This window comes from Danio aesculapii, chromosome 22 (assembly GCF_903798145.1).
Source record: "Danio aesculapii chromosome 22, fDanAes4.1, whole genome shotgun sequence".
Taxonomy (NCBI): domain Eukaryota; kingdom Metazoa; phylum Chordata; class Actinopteri; order Cypriniformes; family Danionidae; genus Danio; species Danio aesculapii.
Window position 1 is genome coordinate 22026501 of NC_079456.1, and position 25251 is coordinate 22051751.

Below are 25251 nucleotides of genomic sequence, written 5' to 3' on the forward strand. Positions count from 1 at the left end.
AATTTTCTAATTATCGATTTTTCTACTATTTCTCCTATCAAACACCAATATTTGCTATTGCCCCACATAGAGCAACATAAACAAATTAACCCATGCGTTTTAGGGGTTCCTACTCCCACCGCAGCCTAAAATGAGTGTAACTTGAGAATTTAACTCTTTGCTTCTGGTTACCACAAGCCAAGCCCCTTCTCTCTCTCTTTTGCACGGGGGGGCATGCGTTTCTCTTGAAGAAAACAACTCGCATGTCCCATTGAAAAACAGCTGAGGATCCGAAAGGAAGGAGCGGATGAGGGGGGAGAGAGAGAGAGAGAGAGAGAGAGAGAGAGAGAGAGAGAGAGAGAGAGACAAGCAGACAAAAGAAGCTGCGGCTGCGTTGAGTGTCGCGTCTTGGGAGCACGATAGCTGGCCATCCACTTGGTTTCTTTATTATTTTCATTAGTAAAGCACATCAAGGGCGGGGGAGCTCTGAAGGCCGAGCGCGTGCATTCTGATATTGCGAGGTGCGTCGTATTGAGGGACTCGATACCGGACTGGGCGCATCTTGTATCGCGCGATAAAGCAGAACAAAGGGAGTCTTGAGCGAGGAATGCGCGAGCCGAGCCTGGCGCCGCCGAAACAGGGCCAAATGTTCTTCTGAGACCTACAGACAGGCGCAAAGTCTACCGAAACATCATTTAACACAGCATCGAAAAGAAGATTCTCAAACCGCAACAAACCGCGCTATTCACCATGTTTCCCCAGAATCGACCTCCGGTAAGTTGCCTCACTACTCAGTAAAATGACCGTCTGCTTGGTGCGCAATGCGCTTTAGTGCATATCATATATAAAACAAAGTGTGTTTGTACCCTTTGTCTCATAATTTTGGCTAAACGTTCTCGTGGATTGCGATTTGACCAATAACGATTGGATCTAACCGAGAGACCGTAAAATGTGCTTTTAAATTAGCTTGAATTCTGTCCCAAACATTCAAGGTAAACAATGCATTAAATGAATTGAATCGTTGTGTTTAGATACCACTTTCCCATTATGTTATTGTTGTACCCACGTAATATTGTATGTATATCTTACTACTGCTGTACTTGGTGATGAATTGCAGCTACTACAAGTTTTAGTACAAGTTTTTCATACATTTTAGTTTAATTTTCAGATTGTAGTACTACATATACATCCACAATGACCACAGGCTCTTTTAGATTTGCTATTTCTGCATATATTTTACCTTATGACATGTAACATCTCCCAAAGAAGCTTGGGACTTCTTAAATTTGAATAATCATGATCCTTGGTTGATTATTAGATCTCTCTTGTCGCAAAAGTTCTGTCAGAATATATAGTGTATGGAGAATAAGTGTTAGCTTGGTTTCTGTTCAAAGTTTTTATCATATGTGTGGTGTTATTTAGGCAACCATAGACTCTAGTTATCATATTGACGTTATTGACTGTTAAAAAAATATTTGTTGACCACTATTTAATAAATTATTAATTTATCATTGAACACGCCTGACTGATTGAATCAAACTAAGTGTTAAAATCCTTCCTGAGATTTCCCTACAGTCAGTGTGCACCCCTCCCCCAGCACCCCTAACCTTCCCCAAGAATGCTTTGACATTCATTTCCTAAGGGATGGAAATTAGATTTCACTGGGGTGTGCAATTTCGTGATCTGAAGGAGATGCACACTACATAGGTGAAGTATTTAGGATTTCCACCCCTTTTAGTTGTTGCTCTGTGATGACTAGGCTGCTTAGTTCTTTTCTTATTTCTCCTTAGAATGAGCGATTGGTCCAACCTGTTTTTCCAGGGCACTCCGCTACTTCTGAATACGGCCTCTTTCCACTCACCTTGAACAACCTGAGACATGAAGAGGTGGTTGACATGTGATTCAGTCATGTTTTGACGTTTTTAATAAGTGATCTTCTTTGGTCCAGATCATATCTTTATCTATTATTATCCATATACGGAATAAAATCTGCAGAGAGGTGTTATTTTTTACAGGCGTTTAATTAAGTTGATTAAGAACAAACATGTTGGATGGAAAGTGGAAAAAGAACTTGTACATTAAATAAAGAAGTTAAAACAGACAGAATCCACCCACACATTACTCAACGAGTAAATAAGGTTACTATTTCAGAATTTTAAAGAATGTTTAAAGAATCGGTTTTATTCAAAACCATTTGTTTGATGTTGGCGGAAATCTTTAACAAGGCGGCAAATTTCATGCTAATTAATCAGTCCATCAGTTTTTAAAAGTGTCTTTATTATTGAAAAGGAGCATAAGTGGTTGCTGTCCACCATCTAACTTACGGCTAATAGTGAGAGTCATATCTAAAAACATAAGGACTTTTGAAATCAAATCAAAAGAGAAAAATAATGTTTGCACCGGTGTTGCAGAACACAGCCTGGATCATAAGCATCTGAGACTGGCCTCCTAATAAGCATTTTTGTTTTAAAAAGATGTCTAATAGATGTCTAAACATTGTCGTCTTGGTCAAAACAAGACTAAACTTGGGCTGTCAGTGAAAATCTAATAGACGTCTAAGAATAGGCCATAACTAGACGAGTCATCAAATAAACCGAAATGAATGACTACACATATAAATTCTGTCTAATGTCTATTTGACGATTAGTCTAGTTTTGGGCTATTCTTAGATGTCTATTATATTTTCACTGACAGCCCAAGTTTAGTCTTGTTTTAGCCAAGCTGTTTACATTTAGAAGTCTATTAGATGTCTATTAAACACAAAATAGTTTGCTGGCCTCCATCACTACTTTTATTATTAAATTGTGTGTAACTGGACTACCAAGTGGAACATCTTAATTGCCAGTTTGAAATAGTGGGCAGTTCCCACTGCTGACACCTGCTGATTGGTCCTAATTCTGGCTTCTGTAGGGATCCGCTCCAGCTAAGATATCAACAAACAGAGGAGCACCAACATCCTTCCTGACACTCTTGCTCTTTCCTCCAGCCTTCTGTTTCCAGAGGAATCCGAGTAAAATCAAGGCATGGCCCGTTCCGGCCATGGCACATGCCTTGGCACCCTCAGCCATGAATTGAAGCATTCTGGACAAGGTTTGCAAAAGTCATTGGAAGAAAGTGCGGAATTCCTTGAAACTGAAAGAACAAACAGGCTGCGGGTTACCTCATAAAGGAAGCACCTAGAGCAATTACCACAGCTGACAAGCCAACATCGCGGCACCGCTAATGTATCCTGACAGCGGGGAAATTTGAATAACGAGCTTGTGGAGAGGGTAGAGAAAAGATGTGTGATGTTAATGAAACAGGTGCCTGGCACCATACTACACCCCACGTCCCCTCCCCCGTCTAAGTAAGGGATTACTGGGGCATTCCTTAAAGCTCCATGCTGCCGTAGAGTATGGAATCAATGAAACAAGGCCGCGCCTAGGTCAGATTCCCTGGGTGGTTCTTTTAAATGCAAATGGATGCTAGTTGTTGACACTAGTCGAAAGATTTCTTATGCAATCCCTGAACTTCAAATGTTGCCGCATAAAGCATGGCCTGGTTGCTTGATTTTTGTGTACACCTAAAGAGGTTTTTCATATCGACATCATATGGTTCAGAGATACAGAAAGTCCTTTAAGGTTTTTTTTAGCCTCAGTCTCATTTCTCTTGTGTAGATGCTCGTGTGAATTCTTAACTTTTTAGGCAAAAGCATGATAATAACAGACTCGCTGGTTCTCAAAGGCTTCACTTGGTGACTACCAAGAAAAGACTCCTTAAGACAGGGGGGCCAACTCTTTTCCTGGAGATCTACCTTCCGGCAGATTTTAGTTGCAACCCATATCAAACACACCTGCCTGTAGTTATCAGGTGCTGTTCAGGTCCTCATTAATTGATTCATGTAAGTTTGATCAAGGATGTAGCTGAACTCTGCAGGAAGGTTGATCTCCAGGAACAGGGTTGGGCACCTCTGCCTTAACAGAAAATACAGCTGTTTTTAAAGCACAGTTATAATTAACACAATGATCTCAGCAACAAGTTAAAAACTTTGGCAAATTCTAAACTGGGCTGTGTAGCTTTTCTCTGGGAATGGAAACGTCAAGGCTGTGGTCAGATCTTTTCAAGTGATTTGTGTGTGAAAAGAGAAACAGCTTTATCAAAGGTTAGGCCACTGTGTTGACAGGTTTTGGGATGTCGGTCATCATGGCTGGCCACAGAATTTCACAGACTATGTAGCAATTCTCGGATGTAGGCCATGTGGGAGTCTTGTAGGTCCCTCAGCCAGACCTCTGACAGAAAGAAAGAAGCTGTGGTTTGGAAAGCTCAGTGGACATAGAAGCAGCAGTTCTCTCAGCGTCTATGATTTTTGGAGTGTTTAGCAGTGTCTTCTTCATTTTGTGTCTGAATAAGTGGGTGGGCAGGGGATTTGGGAGATCATTATGGTTTGATGCAACACAACATGTAATTAGTGGGAAAGAAATGAAAACATTGCACAGTCACACTTTCCAAGAGTCATTGTTAGTGTGGTAAAGAAATGTATTTGGACATGACTATAATGTATATACCGGGCTTTTCATAGTATCTAGACAGCCCAAGCTATAATTTTCAACAGACTTTAACTTTATCCTGAGCTGTTTCTTACTAAAGGTCATGAGAGAACTTCTTAGTAATTCGTTTATATTTAAAGTCCAAAATGATAAATTTAGCATCAATTTGAAAGCGTTACTCCCTTTTTTGTGTGACTTGTCAGCATTGCATAATCAGAAATTTAAAGGTTCGGTCAACTTAAGCGTTCAAAGTTTTGCCATAATACAGATTACTGTCATCGTGACTCTTGCTAAGACAAGAGTGGCCCACAGTACTGATTATGCCAGGTTAAAATCTAGTAACTTGTGTAGCTGTCAAGGTGAAGTGAACCATTTATTATGACAACATCAAAGAAAGTTGCATGGGATTTACAGCCGATTTAGTTTGGGAAGTGGGTTATAAGAGCACTGAATCAAAATGGCTGCTGTATTGAGACTGGACACATAGAAAGAACCATAATAAAGGCCTCTAAGGTGATGACACTTTGTGGTTTTGGAAACCTGAATGTCTAATTAATGAACATTCAGTCTCCAAGAAGCTCCATGCGACTGGCCCTTTGGTCTCAGTCTTTTAGTAAAGGCCCGCTCTTTGTCAATTCTCTTTTTCTTTTTTTTTTTCCGGAAGTCTCTTTGCACCTGTACGCAAAATTCTATAAAAAGAGGTGAATATCAGAGTGAGAGGCTGGGTGGGGTAGAGAGAGAGGAGATAAAGAGGAAGAAGGGAATAGAGCCAAGTGTCATTCCCCCTTCTTCCCGCCTCCCCCCGTCAAATGGCCTTCCTCCTCTTGTTCTCCAGACTCTTTTCTTTGGCCTGTGAGAAGTAATTGTAGTGTGTGTGTGTGCTCCCTGCTAGGCTGGAGCTGTGAGAGCCTGGGGATCTGGACAGCAGATTGAAATGCAGGGCTGGAGAGAGGAGCTCGTTAGAGACTCTAACAATGCGCTGTGTCTCCCATGAGCCACAGGCCGAGAGGCTCTATTCTCCCTGTGTAGTTTGGTCCAACCCCCCCTTAAACATCTCCCCCCTAGTATTCCAAGCCGCCTGCCCGACACAGGGTGACCCCTTTTACCCGCAGACACCCTACACGCCCACCCCCCCATTGGATATTTGCAGCTACATCTGTCCCCATCCCTCCAAGACGAGCTTTAAGCTTAAACTGTCCATGTACTGTTTTCATTCTTTCAGTAATTCCTGGTTAGGTTAAAGCCTTTCCAGTGTTAATGCAGGTCACACATGCTCAAAACACCCTGTGACACTTTGCCAACAGTTAGCCTCTCAAGTGTTTGGCAGTAAATGTGACCACCGTCAAAACCAAATGCTCCATACTAATTGAAGTAATGGGGCTTTATGCACTTTCACATTTGATCAATCATGTCCCTTTTGGAGATTTAACCCTCTTTGGCTCATTAGAAAAAGAGCTTCTCGTGAGAAGTGCAAGGACCCCTGTGAGGTGGCAGTCACAAGCTTGAGGACCTTCATCAACAGAGGTGCTTGGAGACAGATAGATGGATGGACAGGTCCTAATGTACAGCGCATAGGCTTTTGTTTGCCTGTCTGTCTGCATTACCCTGAGGCCAAGCTCTTAATTGCTGAAGTTGCGGGAATTCAGTTTGCATCGTGGGGTCCAACCATGATGGGGTGCTTTTTTTTGCACTCTCTTCTAATCCATTCTTAATTTTAAACATAATGTCTTAATTCTAGCACAGAGCGTGGTCCCCACCCCAATCCCCCATCTTTACCATACCCACAGCTTCTGTGATATAGACATGCATCTGTCTGTAATGCTTTATCCCTTTACAATGGGCCTATGTCATGGAACTACCCCAACCCCCATCCTCTCTCATTCTTTCGTTGCTTTCTCTCTCATTCTGGGGAGCTTGTCTTTCATCAGTGTCCTTCATGTCTGCCTTGTGCATAGCACTCTATCTTGCTCACAGGCCTCAATGCAATGGGTTCTTCATCAAGTTCATGCTGAATGATTAAAATCTATTTTCTGAATCGTCTGATTTTTGAAGAATGTGTAATACCACAGTTTTAAGCAGTTTCATTGTAAGTGTAAATTCTTTGTTTGTGTACACTTGGCAAATAAAGCTTATTCTGAAATAAATGTTTAATAAAAGTGAAAATAAAAGTGAAATAAAAGTCCGAAACACTGCTTGGTACTTGATCTATTCATTAGAACCATCAGCCTTTTACAGGAATTTGCTTGCAAGGAGGTTTTGTGTGTTCTCTCTAAATGCAACACCCATTCAGTTTAAAAACATTTCAAATCCTAACCTTCCTAATTTTCTCTACTCTAGGCTCCATTGCAACCTCCACCAGGGTCCTCAGCTTCAGCTGCAGCAGCAGCAGCTGCGGCTGCTGCTGCATCGGGGTCAACACAACCTCTGAAACTCACTTACCCTGAGACCCTAGACCGCATAAAGGAGGAGTTTCAATTCCTGCAGACACAATATCACAGGTACAATACCCTTGCTAATACTTGCACTTGCTAAGCTCTAAGATGACCAGTGTCAGTATTATTGGGAAACATTTTTTCCCCAAGCCTGTAATTTAGTCATCCCATGGGAGCACACATTTTGCTGAATTCTTGATGCAATGTAATTGTAGGAACAAGGTTACACTGAAAGATTGCAATGTGAATGTGTAGGCTGATCAGGTTGCTTTTTGGGGCTTGTTGTATGTTTACCCAAAGTTGTTTGACTGCCCTAAGCAGCTTGACTAAAATGGTAGACTTCAGCCATAACAGCTGGTTATCCATCAACCTTCTACTCAATGCAAGGTCAGATTCTGGTTCTCATAGGCAGTTTTCTTGTAGAGTTCCAGCCTAAAATACACTTTAACCTGCAAATTAAGCTCTTTTAGATGAATAAAAGGCCACCCTTGAAGAGTTGTATTGGAGACCCCTGTTCAACATAAGCTATTCTCTGGCTTGTTTAGGCCTGTAAGTGTGTAAATTGGCTGCTAAATAAAATTAAAGTTTTATCTGAAATTTCTAACAAATAAGACATAGAACCTCAAGCTTTAGAAAGACTTTCTCATAACATGCATGTGCGCCTTTGATTCTGTGGGGTTGTGTTTGATGTGCACTCTGAGACTCAGGAATGTGGCCAGACCAGGCATGACCCGTGTGGGATTTCTGGTAGGTGCTGGCATTCTCTTCTGCATGGTAGTCCTTGCCCCCTCTGCGCATTTGCACACCTCTTCTTATCATTGGCAAGCCTTCACACGGCTATGGCTTTGATTCCCCATGCCAGAATTGGCAAATCCACCCAGTCCCCACATTCCTATTGTTAGGTCTGTTCTGTTCCTGTCTTCAGAGTTAAATAAGCTCAAACATCCTCTGTACAAACAGAATTCAGCTTTTTGGAGGGCTACTGATTTTACATGTAGATTTGCTTGTAACTGTGTTTGAACAAAAACTTTCCCAGAAACCAACATCTAAGCAGTCATCTTGCACACCTTTCTAATTAAATTTAATCCATGATGGTGCTCTCATTTGGCTCTGTATCAGTCCCCAATCATATTTATGGGTTGTTCTCATTTGCTTTTAGTTGAGTCATAGTGTGCAAAAACGGAAGGAATCTGACTCGAGGCTGAAGCAGAGAGCCAAACACCTGTACTTTTATTATCAAATTGACGCGTAAGACATTTCTTGTTTACATGTGTTGGATGGTAAGAGCAAAATATAAAGAACAAAAGATGTACATTAGGTATGTAATAGAGGCTTTTTATTCAAGATGAAAAAAGATTGATGGGAAATGTCAGAAAAGCCAGATGCCTTATAATTTAGCTGAAATAGCAGAATTTCATGACAAGCTTCATCCCTGTTTTTTCATCAGTGGTGCTGGCATTGTGTGGAAACTACACCATACACTCAAGATTCACAATTATGATCAATACCACTTAGCATCTCGCATTAATCTTTAATTGAGATGCCCCCAACTCAAAGTCAGGACTCTAATCGCCAATTAGGAGACTGGATTTTCTTACATGCAGAATTCTATACCATTATTTCAAGTCAAAGGGTGATTTTTACAGTTTGAAGTAAAATTCTTGCCAGCTCAAGGACTAACCTTAATTAGTCCTTGAATGCCACTTTTGAAGCATCACTATGAGTCTGAATCTGCAGATCTTCTTTAGGTCAGTGAACAAGATTAGCAGAAGTCTTCCCATGGTGCTTCAGATGCGGCATTTCCCATAAGAATTCTCCTGCCACAGGGCTGGACCTGCTCCAGGTAGAACGTGGCAGGCACACACGGGACACACCAGACAGGCACAGACAGATCTCGGCTATACATGGCGTGGCTTAGATTTTAATTTTAGTTCTCGTAATTTGTGTCTGGAGGCTGATTGGTGTTGGATTAAAGGACAGGAAAGAGTCAGAGCTAAAGAGATTTGGCAAGATGAGCCAGGGAGAGGTGTGTTTGTGTGTGGGTGCTGGTCTATGTGAGAAACACACTTAGGCCGAGGTCAGGTTACAGCACAGTGTCCAGCAGGAAATGTGAACTGGGCAGGAACTGCATAACAAAGAGAGCTGCTCCATACGGTGTTACCATGCTGTGTTGCTTGCAGCGCTACACATGTTTTTGCGTATGTCTCTGCGTGGTCATGATCGTGTGTTTAGGTTTGGGTGTAGAAGGCCTCTAATCAGCAAGCAGGAGGGTTTTAGACCGGAGGTTCTCATTACAGTAGTTCTTGCTTTGCCCAGCCCTTTCCAAACACACCAGCTCACCAACCTTGCTAATGTGTCCTCTGGGTTTGCTATGGCTCAGACATAAAGACAAGCTACCCACAGACAGCCACCCGCACACAAACAGCATTGCGCTGATACCCATTATACCGTCTTTGTGCCCAGACATAGTGGACTTTTTAGTGGATTCTAGGCATCTTTATGATGAAATCTGGGGTTTGTGGTTTAGGCCTACTTTGCTGGATACATCTGTATGTGTGTGGCCCGGCATTCCCCCATCCAGCGTGTGTATTTAAGCGCATATGTTTGTGGTGGGTGGTTTGGTTCGCAATTGCACTTTAATGTCGTTGTGTGTCAGACAGAGTTTTTCATCAGAAAACTTTGCTCTGTACTTGTATTGATGGAGGTTTTCACCATGTGGAATAATGCGCTGGAGTCCTTGTTTTATTGGAAATATGTCCACCTTAATGAAAGCAGAGGACACTTACAAGAGTTGTGGCAAATTCTTGTTTGAGAAATTGATTCTGCATTGGTTCTGATCAATTTCAAGATGCATCGCTGTTTTTGTGAACGCCATTTGCATGAACGCAATTTGCTATAAACACTCTTATTTGCATAAACCATCCAAACTATATTATGGTTGTCACAATACTGGTATTCGATACTAATCAGTACTAAAATTTTAAAAACGTCCATTTCCAGCGAACATTTTAGCACGGTTGAGCACAATCTTAAAAAGCACTGATTTGCCATTGTGTTCACGTGCCCAACAGAAATTACTGTGATTGGCCGTGAAGGTCCTCGTTATTGCAAATATTGACGTGTGGCAAGCGCACGCGAGAAAGCGAAACCGCTTGCGCTTTAGTTGCCTTGCAAAGGGTACCAAAAAGTGATACTGTACTGTTCGCTTTTAGGTACCTTTTGACAGTGGAAACGGGCAAAAAAGTGTACTGTACTGAATCACTCGGTGAAAACGGGCCATGAGTGTAACCACAGATACAGGCAGACTGGAGCGTTTTAAAGTCATGGCGATCACCTGGTTTATCCATAAGCTGACATACAAGTGATCTGCTGATGAATCATGGATTTAAAATGCTCCAGTGGTTACAGCGGTGAGTTTGGTGAACCGATGACCTTTACGGCCAATCACAGTAATTTCTGTTGAGCTTGTGAACACAATGGCAAATTAGCGCTGTTTAATGAATGCGCTCTACAGCGCTCAAATGTTTGCGGGAAGTGGATGTTTTTTTTTTTATTTTAGTATCGAATTCTAGTATCGTGACAACTCTAAACTGTATTAATGGGTATATTATTTGTAAGGAATTAGACACAAGCAGAATATGTCTGTTTGTAAAGCTTACAGTGCCATCTGCTATTAAAAACTAAGCTTAGACTCCATGTAAAAAAGAATAGTGATGCATATCGAAAATCTCAGAATCGATGCAGAATCAATTTCTTAAATGATTATTTGCCACAGCACTACAGCATACAAGAGAGGCTTTCACACATAAGGAACTACTGGCGCCTAGCACTTTTGGTAATGTAGGACTGCAGGAATGATTTTATTTATGGCAATGCCTTTTGGTCAGACTAAATTAGCTCCTACTTTAGAGCTGGGTCTTATTCTGTACAATAGGAACTAAAGTGACTTAAATTAGTGCTGATTAGCATGCTCTATGAAAGACTGACCATTTTTAATTTATTGAAATTATATATGAATTAGGGCTGCACAATTAATTTGAAAAAGATCGCAATCTTGATTCGACCCTACACATAATCTTAATTCTGCTTTTCTACGATTCAGCCAATTGTTTTCAAGGTCAGGAGAGAAGTGTAAAGGCTTTCACACAAGTCTTCACATTGTTTTACATGCATTGCTCAGCTACATGAACATTATTATAAGGAATAATTAACCCCAAAAAATAATTTCTGTCTCAATCTAATGACGTATTCGTGGCCGCAAAATCAGGCATGAGCTGACGCACTGTTTGTTTACTATAGAGAGGATGTGCTCATGCACGCCAATGATGTCTACTTTAGTGATCAGTACCTGCATAGGCTGTGAATAACAGGTAATACATTTGTAAATAACGTTCAGTTTGGTGCACAGTGATCATTTGGGAGCCGCATGGGATGTATGATTTGCATGCATGTTGTTGTTTTTTTTTTTTTCTCAGAATGATGGCAGCCATGACATGTGCTCACTCGGCAGTGAAAGTGAAACCAAAAGCGTGCATATTATTCAAATGATCATATCGCATTTTATGTGATTTGTTATGAGTTGCAATTACGACAAGCATTTCATATGCATTTTTCATAGTGAACACAAAGTGTTGTGCATGAAAACTGTTTAACAGTGTTAGTATAACTACTCTGGCCTATATAACAATGTCATTATCAGACTCCCTTTTGCATTATATTCAAAGGTCTCATTTTACCATTGGAAAAAAGTGGTCTAATAATATTGTTAATGACAGATTGCAAGCATATGTCTCAAACATACTAATTCAACTTCAGAATTATAAACAATTGTATTCTGATGTCATCAGTTTATTGTGAATTAACAAACAGGACGTATTTGAAGTCTGTTCAAGTCCACTGTTCCAAGTCTATACACTATTTAGCATTTTAACCAACAGCAGACCAACAAAGACCAAATGTTATTGTTGTTTTACCATATGTTTGAGAATTACAATAATAATAGCCTACTCATATTAACCTTTATTTTACATCCACAGAATCGTGAGAAAATCGTGATCTTGATTTTAATAATAAAAAAAATATAATATTCTCATTTTAGCCAGAATCGTGCAGCTCTAATATGTTTTAAAAATTTGCCACTTGCTTATTTCGAAAATGAGTTTTGTTTACGTGTTTCTTCATTTAAGACCATTCATGTTCTAAAATTGTTCATTCATGAAATTCTTTGCTCGCTTTTATCACTTTCACTTTCATTCTTGTGGAGACAGACTCGTTTGAAAAACAAAATAGCCAATTAAGAGTTCTGACACGGATTCAGAATGCTAATTTGGCCAACGCGCCCTCTAGTGCCAACAGTGCAAAGCTGATTTGGTGTGTTCTTGCCTTTTGCTATTATTCAGGTAGCCAGCTATAAACATGCTAACCATTATTCTGTTATACAAACAAGCTTACCAGTATTATCTTAAACTAATTATTAACCACCAGTTGTTGACCTGAAGAAAACTAATAATCTAGCTCCCCCAGTGACAACACTGAGAATGCAATTATGCAGATTTTTGAAATGTATTTGTGTCCATGCACTAGCGTTGAGCTCGTTTCAGGCTTCAAAGGGTATATGAGTTTATGTGTGTGCGCAGCACAAATGCAAATTTGCCACAAAGGCAAAACCTTCATCAATCCTTTCTCAGGCAGTAATGGGGTTTAATTTAGCTCTGAACTGGACTATTTCACTAACTAATCACTATGTGTGCGTGCACTTTAAGCAGAGAGATGAAAAAGCACTGCGAGAATACAGAAGACACAAGGGCTTTTGCTAATGAGGCACAGGCATGGCAAATGAAGATGAGATCTGTAAGGAAGTGTCCTCACTTTCTCTAATTGGACTGATACTCCTCGCCGTCAGACTGAATATTTGCTTTTTTACTCCAACTTCTCATTCAGATGCTTCACTTTGAGTCATTATTATGAATTCGCTCTGTTGTAGTGTGCGAGATGATTAAAAGTGCAGTTAGCTCGTGTCTACATATTGAAGTAATGGTACTTTGCTGGCAGGACAGTTGTGGCACAAGCTGCTCGCTGATTTGTTGCCTCTTTCGGTGAACATCAGCTGACAGAGGAATGGAGACTTTTCTTTTCTTTACATCCATTTCTTGCTGCTTTAATTTGTTGTTTGGTAATTATTTAGGGTGAGAATCTTCAGGCTTCTTATGAGTCTATTTTTATTATGTCATTTTGGGGAGTGAGTGGGATTTCTTATTAAGGCGTATTTTTGGGGCTCTATTTACACTAAGTTGCATTTTCTTGATCAGATGACAGGTAAACGACACTAAATATACACAAAACAGGATGTTTGCTCCTTGTTTAAACTACTTACTTAGGACCAATACCAATTCTATTTTTACCCCTGCCCCTTTCCCTTGGCCCTAGAAACAGAATGTGAAGGGGAAGGGCTTCAAATTTTACCCCTAAAAAATGGGACAGCACTACAGCACCTGCACACGTCATCATATGTCATCGCAATCTCTTACTTCATTTGGAATTGACGATGGCAATTGCTGTAGTTATTCCAGGTGCATTATTTTTTAGGTATTTATCTTCAGGAAATCATTGAAGGCAACGCTATCATGTTATCATAATGATATAATATGGCAATAAGATAGGAACTGTATTGTGCATTTACACCGTGGCCATATTCATCTATGTAAACAAACGCAAACAACATTAACATTATAGCAGACACTGTAAAAAGGTCATTCCCAGACACTAGACTCTTTTGACAGGGTATTCGAGTGTCCGATGTGGAAGTATGTTGTGGGACTACTATACAGCAGTTATTATTATGGATTATAGATGGCAAAATTAATGTTTTTTTTTTTTGCATTCTTTTTTAAAAAGTATGATGGTAAAACACATACGCCTTTATAAATGTATTAAAACATATACTTGTTTGTTGTAAAAATTCTTAATAATGACAAACTATTAATTAGCATCTCCTTAGTTCTGCGTGCAGCCATGCTGCCGTTGTAGATGGTGTATTTGGCGAAATTTTCGTACCCCTTGGTTTTGAGTGCTGGTCCTGGAAAATCTCAGTTTCAAGGGCTATCTAACCTTTCTCATTAGCTGTACGCCTTCAAACTAAAGAGAATTGGGACACCCCTACCCCTTCACGTGAACATGCAAAACGTGGGGGAAGGGCTAAGGGCTAGAATTGGGATTGGCCCTTAAAATGAGCTGAATCAACACAATTGTTTGAATTTTTTTTTTGGGGGGGGACAACTTTGTTTTACGTTCAACCCACCTAAATTTGTGAAAAGAATTATTTACTCCATTCATTCATTCATTCATTCATTCATTCATTCATTTTCCAGTGCCTTAAATAATCTAGTGTTGCCACAGCGGAACGAAACGCTAAATTATCCAGCATATGTTTTATGCAGTGGATGCCCTTCCAGTCGCAACCAATCACTGGGAAACATCCATACACACTCATACACTACGGTCAATTTTAGCATACCCAATTCACCAGTTCACTAAATCACTGTGCCTTTGGACTTGTGGGGGAAACCTGAGCACCCGGAGGAAACCCACGCGAACATGTGGAGAACATGCAAACTCCACACAGAAATACCAACTGACCCAGCCGAGGATTGAATCAGCGACCTTCTTGCTGTGAGGCGAACATGCTACCCACTGCGCCACCGTGTCACCTTGAAAAGAATTAGGTTAACTTAAATGATTTGTGTTGAGACAACAAAGAATTTTGTGGAACCCAGCATCTTTTACAGTGTACAGGTGTCTGAAAGGTTTTGAACATGTCAGCTTTTGAATACTTGAAGGCCCAATCCCAATTCTACCCCTTAGCCCTTCCCCTTCCCCATACCCCTTGTGTTGCGCGTTCCCGTGAAGGGGTAGTGGTGTCCCAATTGTCTTTAGCTTGAAGGCGTAGGGCTAAGGGGTGAATAGCCCCTTCGAACGAAGATTTTTCAGGACCACACTCGAAACCAAGGGGCAAAAAAATTTCACAGAGTACACCAGCCACAACGGCAGACAGTTACACCCGGAAGTAAGGAGATCCACAAATTATTATTATGTTTATTTTTTATTTTTTGTCATTATTAAAAAAATTTACAACAAACAAGCACATTTAAATATATTCATAACCGCGTATGTGTTTTACTGTCATGCTTAAAAAAAAAAAAACCGCTAAAATAAAAACCGCTAAATTTCGTGAACTATAATCCATAATCATAAATCCTATACAGCAGTCCCACAACATTCTGACACTTGATGACAATCCAATACCCTGTCAGAAAAGTCTAGTGGCTGCAATAATGTTAATGTTGTTTTTGGTGTGTTTACATGGATGAATATGGCCACTGTGTTAAATGCACAGTATTACAATCTTATTGCCACATTATATCGTTATGATAATATATGCATTCAGTGATTTCCTGAAGATAAATACTAAAAAATAAAGCAGCTGGAATCACTACAGCAGTCGCAATCGTCTGATCTCACATGAAGCAAGAGATCTTGATGACATATGATGACGTGTGCTGGTGCTGTAGTGCTGTCCTGATTTGTAAGGGTAAATTTTAAAGCCCTTCCCCTTTACACTCTGTTTTAAGGGCCAGGGGGAAGTGGTAGGGGTACAAAAATTAGAATTGGGATTGGGCCGAAGTGTTCGAAAACGTATTTGTCCTCATGCTGTTCATAGTAACTTACCTATAATGGGCTATATGCACACAGACTTTTAATTTTCAGCCAGGCAGCCCACAGGCTTCAACTGAACTGTCTTTCCATTACAAAATTGTCATGTTTAAGATCGTATTTCTTTAAAAATCAGCGATCTTCACTGCCTGTTAGATATACGATATGAAGGGGATCTCGGATCTGACTGGAAACACTGCATTAAATTCAATTATCCCCCCACCATGTCTTTAAAATATGACAGTTTATTTTACTCCAGTATTTTCAATGGAATTTCTGCACTAGCCCTGTTGCTACTGATGGTGCTAGTGGTTACAACGGTCTTTCATCTCGTTTTACGCTTGAACAACTAAATGAATGCTTAGTCTATTTAACTGAATGTATTGTAATTACATTACAACATTGATGTAGAAAAAGAACCTTGTGAAATTGAAAATAGTCACTTAAGCTTTCACTGGAAGTATATCGTTGGCTTTAAAACTCTAGCTGTGCATAGAGCTCATTTAGACATCTGTGTTTGTCCTTATGGCGTTCATAGTAACATACCTGTAATTTAGACATCTGTATTTGTCCTTATGGCATTCATAGCAACTTACTGTACCTATAACTTGGCCATAAGTGACCCTCCCTGTAACGAATTTAAGAAAGCAGTCAAAAGTGGAAAGAGACTACATCTTCATCATCTACTTGTGATCTGATTAACTTAAAAACAATTAAAATCTAAACCAGCGTTGTGTCGATTTGCGATTTGTCCTACCCTGTCAGATTTTCCTACGGAGTGGTGTTATATGATGCTTTAATATCTAGGGTTGGGTATTGTTTGGGGTTATTTCGGTGCTAAATTGATACTCTTAAAATAGTACCGATGCCAAAATGGAACCTGAATCAATACTTTACAGCCACAAAATTATGATAGATGACTCTAGAAAACTTAATTGAGCAAAAAAAGTTAATCATTTTAATTGAACAATATAATTAACGTTTTAAGTATACATCAAGTCATATTTTATATATTTGAATTGCATTAATATATTTCTTTTGATCATTTGTTAGCATGAATGCAAGAGTTGAATTATGCAATTAACATTACATTAGCTTACTACTACTAACCTGTGGAAAGGAATCGGTGCAGCTTTTTTTTTTTTTTTTCTTGAGTTGTCGGAGTACGTTTACATGGACACAATTACTCCGATTTTAGTTTAATTTAAGACAATACTATGATTCGGTCAGGTGCATACCGGTTACATGGGTACCAGTGCCATATTGGCATCGGGTTTCAGTACCCAACCCTAGTAATAACACCCTTGCCCACCCCTATTCCTAACCCCAGCTCCAGAACATTCAAATACAGTGTTGTTAGCATACTCCGACTGGTAGGGTAAAATGTCAGAACACTGACCCTAAGAGTTTATCAATCTAACCGTTTATAAAATGTTTTTTTAGCATGGTAAATTGTTGTAAGGTGTGAAACTGATAATTTGTTTTACTGGCAGAGCCAGTCACCGCTGTTGTTTATCCCATGTCGAGGTGTTGTGCCTGCATTTAACAGATTTGACCTTTTTGAAGTTTAATTCCACATTAGCCTTGATTTACCTCCATAAATCCACTCCAGCCTCATGGCACGCTGAACTCTCTGCACCCTTTTCCCATGTGGGAGACTTTAAACGATCGTATTTAAATCTCGTAACTATGTAAATATGAGCCTGGAACCAGATCCAGCATCTTTATCCAATGAACCTGACAATATTTGGAGCCGTCAAGCCATTTTCAGCAGCTTCCCCTACGATTTTGCACAAGGGAACGATGTCTTCGCCACAGCATAATTGAGGCCAACTCATTCCGGCGAGATGGGAAATAAATAAATAAATAAATAAATAACTAAGCAAGCAGAGACGGTCTCAGCGAAATGCACGCCGATAGATTTGTCAGTTCTCGGAAATCCTGCGACGGGGGTGACTTTTGCAGTGAGGCAATTCCACTGTAATAAATTCTAGCAGGGGGAATGAATTTAATCCTCCCCAGCTCCCTCTCTCACTTCCTGCACCCAACGCCCATCATCCTCTGCGCTCTTCCTCACTCGCGGTGATAAATGAGTCAATTATCGACGGTTGTGCGCAGTCAGTGAAGGAGAGCGGATGTGCCGTTATTACCTGTTGCGGCGCCGTAATGTTGCAGTATTAATCATATTCTAATTTTCCCAGGCCCTCCCGCACGCTCGCATAAATCTGACGCCTGCAAACAAGTCAGTGTGTGTGAAGAGCTGAAATACAGCCAGGAGATGAGTGTGTGCTGTTCAATCATAGTGGGTTCAGTCTGGGGTTGTCGGCTGTCTGTCTGTCCTTGTGTCAGTGTCTGTTTTAGTCTGTCTAATTTGTCTGTCTGTTGATCGATTGCGACTATCGATCTATCTATATCTTGCTTAATCTATCAGTCTGTCTGTCTTTATTTTCTTTTATTTCTTTTATCTTTAGCTCTACATAGTTGTGTATGTCATCTATCTTTATGTACTGCTTTATTTCTATTTGTCCTTTTTCTTTGTCTGTCTCTGTGTCTCTAAGTTTGACTCTATTTGTTGCTCTTTATTTTTCTGTCTGTCTCTCTCTTCCCTTCTGTCCATGTGTTTGTATTGCAGCCCTCTTTAGCTATCTGTCTTTTTTTATTTGTTGTTTTCCTTGTCTGTCTTGTGTTTTTATATCTTTGTTGTATTTTTGTTTGCCATATGTGTATTTCAGTGTACTTTGTCCTTTCTCTCCTCCAGTCTTTGTGTCCTTCAGTCTTTCCATTTGTCCTGTTTTCCTGACTCTCTTGCTGTTCTTCTGTTGTTTTCTTTCTAAGACTACATCTACACCAATGCAACATCAATGTTTAGGCCTGTCACGATAAGGATTTTTTGTTGTGCGATATATTGGCACAGAAATTGTTGTGATGAGCGAAATTATTGTCATTTTGAGATCATTTTATGCCACTGATTATATAATGATTATATAACAGCAAAATAATGCAGATAGCCATATTGTTTTATTATACAGTTGAAGTCAGAATTATTAGCCCCCTGAATTAAGATTGTCCCCCCTGTTTATTTATTCCCCCCAATTTCTGTTTAATGGGGAGAAGATTTTTTCAACACATTTCTAAACATAATAGTTTTAATAACTCATTTCTAATAACTGATTTATTTTTTCTTTGTCATGACAGCACATAATATTTTACTAGATATTTTTCAAGACACTTCTATACAGCTTAAAGTGACATTTAAAGGCTTAACTAGGTTAATTAGGTTAACTAGGCAGGTTAGGGTAATTAGGCAAGTTATTGTATAACGATGGTTTGTTCTGTAGACTATTGAAAAAATATATAGCTTAAAGGGGCTAATAATTTTGACCTTAAAATGGTTTTCAAAAAATGTAAAAGTGATTTTATTCTAGCCGAAATAAAACAAATAAGACTTTCTCCAGAAGAAAAAACATTATCAGACATACTGTGAACATTTCCTTGCTCTGGTAAACATAATTTGGGAAATATTTAAAAAAGAAAAGAAAAAAAATCAAAGGAGGGGCTAATAACTCTGACTTTAACTGTATAAATACTCTTAAATGTCCATTTAGGTAAATGCCCACTTATAAACTCTGACACCTGTGAAGTAGAATGTAAATGTCATTGTAAAATGGCTTTAATGTTATTTGTGAATTTGTAAATATATATTGCAATGGCAAAAATTTGTAAGGTCACCTGCAAATATTGCTCGATAAGTTGATATTCTGATTATTGTGACAGGCCTTGCGATGTTATAAGGCTGGACAATTTGGCCTATAATCAAAATCTCGATTAATGTAACATTTTAACTCTATTACGATTAATGAACAATTCTCCTATTTATTTATTTATTTAAACTTTTCGCCCTCTCCGTGCTGCCCACATTCGTCAACACTACCAAGCTGACCAATCAGAGAGCTTACGCTATGTGTTGTTGTGACTAGGCATGGGCCGGTATAAGATTCTGACAGTATGATAACCTTGGTTAAAAATATCATGGTTTCATGGTATTGTGATTACGGCTCTAAAATATGTTCTTTTAAAATGTCTGTGTTAATAAAAAAACATTTAAAATTTCCCCCCATTGAACAGAATATATTTTATTTTGAGAAACATTTAAAGTATTTTGGAGCAGTAAACATGTCAGAATAATTGAAAATGAATCATTTGACTTCTGCTCTCTTCATTTGTTTCGAAAACACAGCGGTATACCTTGAAAACGGTTATCGTCCCATGCCTTGTGACGTGTAGTTACATTTTTTTTGAGAGGTCAGTGTTGGCATTAGTCATGGCGAGGGCTATGCCACCATGTGAAGCCTGCGCCAGACCAAATGCTGCCATCGATGTGACGATGTTGTTGGTGGCTCGGCACTGGTGTGTACGTATGATTTGCAGTGTGTGATGTGTCTCCACTGTTGGTTGTAATGTGAAGTAAATCCACAAATTTGCTGATAACGTTAGCAAACGAAATGCTTGTGTTAGCATACACTTGAGCAACTACACTAACCCCCCGATTCACACGGGGCTTCAGCGTCAACGATTGACAGAGGACGTGTCTGAAGTTGGGGCTGACGCAATCGTCATAGCAGCGTCAGCCAATGAAATTAGTCTGCAGTCAACCACTGTCTGAGTTGGGGTATTTGCATAAAGCGATCTGATTCGCTGACTCTTCTGTTGGCACTTGAAAAGTTGAGAAATTCCCAACTTCTTCAGCGAACAATGTCGCTGGAGCGACGCCGACGGATCCACAGTTCAGTTCGGCAATGCTTGATGTCTCCCATTCAGAGTGAATGGGAAGCATTGACGCTGACACCCTGTGTGAATGGAGAGTAACATGTACTTCAGGATTGTTGTGTATTTGTTTACGTAAACACGTACTGTGTATGTACATGATGTCATCGTTTTTGAAAGCTTTCACTTGAACCTGTTTTCAGATGCATTTTCAATCACAAAAATGCTGTTGTTGTGTAAACGAACAGGCAAAGCGCATAAGGCTTCCTGTTTTTAGCTGAAAAAGCTCCACATCTATCACTCTTTGTCTTTCTATTTGTCCATTCGACCTTTTAACTTGGTCTTTATACATATTCAAATTCATCTTTTATATATTGAATAAGTTTTTTTCTTATACAAGTATCTAAAGAGAGTATAATTTCTAATGTCAGTAGAAGCTTTTGCATCTGAACTCTATTGTGTTGTCTTGATTATCTGACGGTGTTCAATTTGATCTTTGCTCTTTACTATATACATGTCTGTTATCAAAACGGGTAAAATAAGCATTGAACACGTCACCATTTTTCTCAGAAAACATATTCCTAAAGGTGCTGTTGACTTGAAATTTTCCCGGGATGTTCCACATCTCTGCATCTTTGTTTATCTCTGTGTCTTTTTCATATCACTGTGCCTAAATGCATCTCTTTATATTGTACTTCTGCCAGTCTTCATTTTCTGTCTTCATTATCTGTCTGCTACACCTGCCTTGGTATGCTATGTATCTGATTGTTTTATTTCTATTCATTTTAAAACTTTCTTTATCATTTCTGTCTTTCATTTGTCTGTCTGATTCTGTCTCTATCTGTCTGATTCTCTGTCTCTGTCTGTCTCTATCTGTCTGATTCTCTGTCTGTCTGTCCATCTGAATATCTATCTGTCTGTCTGTCTATGTATCTGTCTGTCTATATATATATATATATATATATATATATATATATATATATATATATATATATATATATATATATATGAGCATCTATTTGGCTTTGGAAGTAGTTTATGATGCCACATGGCAGTGAACTTGGACCCAGAACCATTTAAATTAAGTCTTATTTTTTCCAAACTAAGGAAATGCAACACATCATTGGCCCACTGTTTAAAAGATGGGGGAAATTTCTGTTTCCAGTTGATTAGAAACCAGCGTCTTGCCAAAACTTGAGCTGAGTTTTTAAATGATCATCGTCTCTTTTGAATCATTCACCTCCACTTATTATGAATAAATAAAACGGCATATCAGAGCACCAGAACAGTCCATCAGAATTTTATACTCGACCAATCCAACCAAACATCTCTCTCTCTTTCTCTGCAGTTTGAAGTTGGAGTGTGAAAAGCTGGCCACGGAGAAGACCGAAATACAGAGACATTATGTCATGGTAAGACAAACACACACACACGGCAACTTAGTTTTGCATCAGGCATCACAAGCGACACACATCCAAACAGCAGACAGCATCTTCCTTCAATCCTCAATCAGAAGTCCTTCAAACGCAGCTCATCCATCACAGAGAATGAGTTTTCAGAGCCGCTGCCATGTGCCTCAGTGCCCACAGATATGGCAGCTATGTGCGCCTGGCATGCCATTTGCTCTTGGCAGACGGCTTAACCCCTTTTCTCTGTCCGTTTTCTTTCTCTCCCCCCTTTTTTTTCTTCTTGGCTCATAATTTTTTTAGTGTGGGAGTCGCCTAGCAACACCGTGGGCTCTTGGCAGCGCTGGTGAATACAACAGGCAGCTGTCAGGCCGGCTTCTTTCATTGCCAGGGTCTTTCTATCCCTCCGTCTCTGTTGTGTTTTTACCCTTTTCTATCAGCCTCTCCTTCCCTTTTTCATTTTATTCTTGATGCTTAATTAATTTACAATATTTAGACTCTTTCAGGCCAGTCTTTAGCAAGCTAGCTGCAGGGAGTTGTTTACTTAAAAGTGAAAATTGTTTACTCGCCTCACAGTGTGCTGTATTTTCTATATTTTTCATTAAAAAGTTGTAACACTTGTATTATAAAAGTGAGGTTTATTTGTTAATATGCTTGTTATATAGTTGTTTTAAAAGTAAAATGCTATCTTATAAAAAAGATTAACGACAGACATGTTGCGAGTTCTTAATTGATTGTATTTTGTTGAACCATGAGTGTTATTTCTAAAACTATCATGTTTAATTGAGGGGTGGCACGGGGTTCAGCGGTTAGCACTGTTGCTTCACAGCATGAGGGTCGCTGCTCTGGTTTCTAAAGACATATAGGAGAATTGGGTAAACAAAATTGGCTGTAGTGTATAAGTGTGTGTAAATGAGTGAGTTTCCCAGTACTGGGTTGTGGCAAAAAGGGCATCCGCTGTGTAAAACATATGCTGGAATAGTTGGTGGTTCATTCCACTGTGGCGACCCCTGATAAATAAGAGACTAATCTGAAGGAAAATTAATGTGTTTAATTGAGGAACTCTTACAGAAAAAACAACATTACCCTGAAATTCAATGAATGACAAAATTGAATATGTCACCCTACTGTACTGAAATATATATGTATTTGGCTTGCTTGGCTTGGGATTTGTGGGGCTGCGCATTGTTGTATTTGCTCTTCAATGTTTGGACTTTCAGGTGTGAAAAATAAACCAAACTTAATTAAACTGACCTTCAACTGTAAAAACTGGACTGACGCAGTTTCAATCTATTAGAACTATGTTAAGCTGCTTTGACACAATCTCCATTTGTAGAAGTGTTATAGAAATAAAGGTGAATTGAATGTATTTATATATTTTATATATTTATTTTATTCATTTTATTTATGTATTTACTAAAATGTATTGGTAATTGACTGATTGGTATTGGCAACAACTTTATCTTCATTAAAAGCTCTTGATTGTTCCACTTGCAATTCCTTATCGTATTGTAGTTCATTTCCTTATTTACGTACAGTCTTTAGTAGAATTTTCATATGTGACCCGGGACCGCAAAACCAGTCATAAGTGTGAATTTTTTTAGAGATTGAGATTTATACACTGTAAAAAATCAGGAAAAATTCTGCCATTTTTCCCTTTTTTTTTTCTTTTTTTTTCTTTTTTTCTTGGGTGCCCGGAAAAAAAACTGTAAAATAACGGCTGTTAAATTACAGAAATTTACTTTAAAGTAACAGATGCTAAATTACAGAAATTTACTTTAAAATAACAGATGCTAAATTACAGAAATTTACTTTAAAATAACAGATGCTAAATTACAGAAATTTACTGTAAAATAGCAGATGCTAAATTACAGAAATTTACTGTAAAATAACAGACGCTAAATTACAGAAATTTACTGTAAAATAGCAGACGCTAAATTACAGAAATGTACTGTTAAATAACAGACGCTAAATTACAAAAATGTACTGTAAAATAACAGACGCTAAATTACAGAAATGTACTGTAAAATAACAGACGCTAAATTACAGAAATGTACTGTAAAATAACAGACGCTAAATTACAGAAATGTACTGTAAAATAACAGACGCTAAATTACAGAAATTTACTGTAAAATAGCAGACGCTAAATTACAGAAATTTACTGTAAAATAACAGACGCTAAATTACAGAAATTTACTGTAAAATAACAGATGCTAAATTACAGAAATGTACTGTAAAATAACAGATGCTAAATTACAGAAATGTACTGTAAAATAACAGACGCTAAATTACAGAAATTTACTGTAAAATAACAGATGCTAAATTACAGAAATGTACTGTAAAATAACAGACGCTAAATTACAGAAATGTACTGTAAAATAACAGATGCTAAATTACAGAAATGTACTGTAAAATAACAGATACTAAATTACAAATGTACTGTAAAATAACAGACGCTAAATTACAGAAATTTACTGTAAAATAACAGACGCTAAATTACAGAAATTTACTGTAAAATAGCAGATGCTAAATTACAGAAATTTACTGTAAAATAGCAGACGCTAAATTACAGAAATTTACTGTAAAATAGCAGACGCTAAATTACAGAAATGTACTGTAAAATAACAGACGCTAAATTACAGAAATGTACTGTAAAATAACAGACGCTAAATTACAGAAATGTACTGTAAAATAACAGACGCTAAATTACAGAAATGTACTGTAAAATAGCAGACGCTAAATTACAGAAATGTACTGTAAAATAACAGACGCTAAATTACAGAAATTTACTGTAAAATAGCAGACGCTAAATTACAGAAATTTACTGTAAAATAGCAGACGCTAAATTACAAAAATGTACTGTAAAATAACAGACGCTAAATTACAGAAATGTACTGTAAAATAACAGATGCTAAATTACAGAAATGTACTGTAAAATAACAGACGCTAAATTACAGAAATGTACTGTAAAATAGCAGACGCTAAATTACAGAAATGTACTGTAAAATAACAGACGCTAAATTACAGAAATGTACTGTAAAATAGCAGACGCTAAATTACAGAAATTTACTGTAAAATAACAGACGCTAAATTACAGAAATTTACTGTAAAATAACAGATGCTAAATTACAGAAATGTACTATAAAATAGCAGACGCTAAATTACAAATTTACTGTAAAATAACAGATGCTAAATTACAGAAATGTACTGTAAAATAGCAGATGCTAAATTACAGAAATGTACTGTAAAATAACAGACGCTAAATTACAGAAATGTACTGTAAAATAACAGATGCTAAATTACAGAAATGTACTGTAAAATAACAGACGCTAAATTACAGAAATGTACTGTAAAATAACAGATGCTAAATTACAGAAATGTACTGTAAAATAACAGACGCTAAATTACAGAAATTTACTGTAAAATAGCAGATGC

The 25251-nt window shown here is 38.4% G+C and overlaps 1 protein-coding gene across 4 annotated transcripts in view; it reads left to right on the top strand.

Annotated features, from left to right (window-relative positions):
* The first annotated feature begins 240 nt into the window (after positions 1-240).
* Positions 241-25251, top strand: part of tle2a (TLE family member 2, transcriptional corepressor a) — a 52155-nt gene continuing 27144 nt past the window's right edge. For all 4 annotated transcript variants that reach the window (XM_056447576.1, XM_056447574.1, XM_056447575.1 and 1 more), the window contains exons 1-3: positions 241-753; positions 6843-7003; positions 21759-21822. In XM_056447576.1, the coding sequence (XP_056303551.1) occupies positions 730-753; positions 6843-7003; positions 21759-21822 (249 nt within the window). In that variant the 5' untranslated portion in view covers positions 241-729. The remainder of the gene's footprint in view (positions 754-6842; positions 7004-21758; positions 21823-25251) is intronic.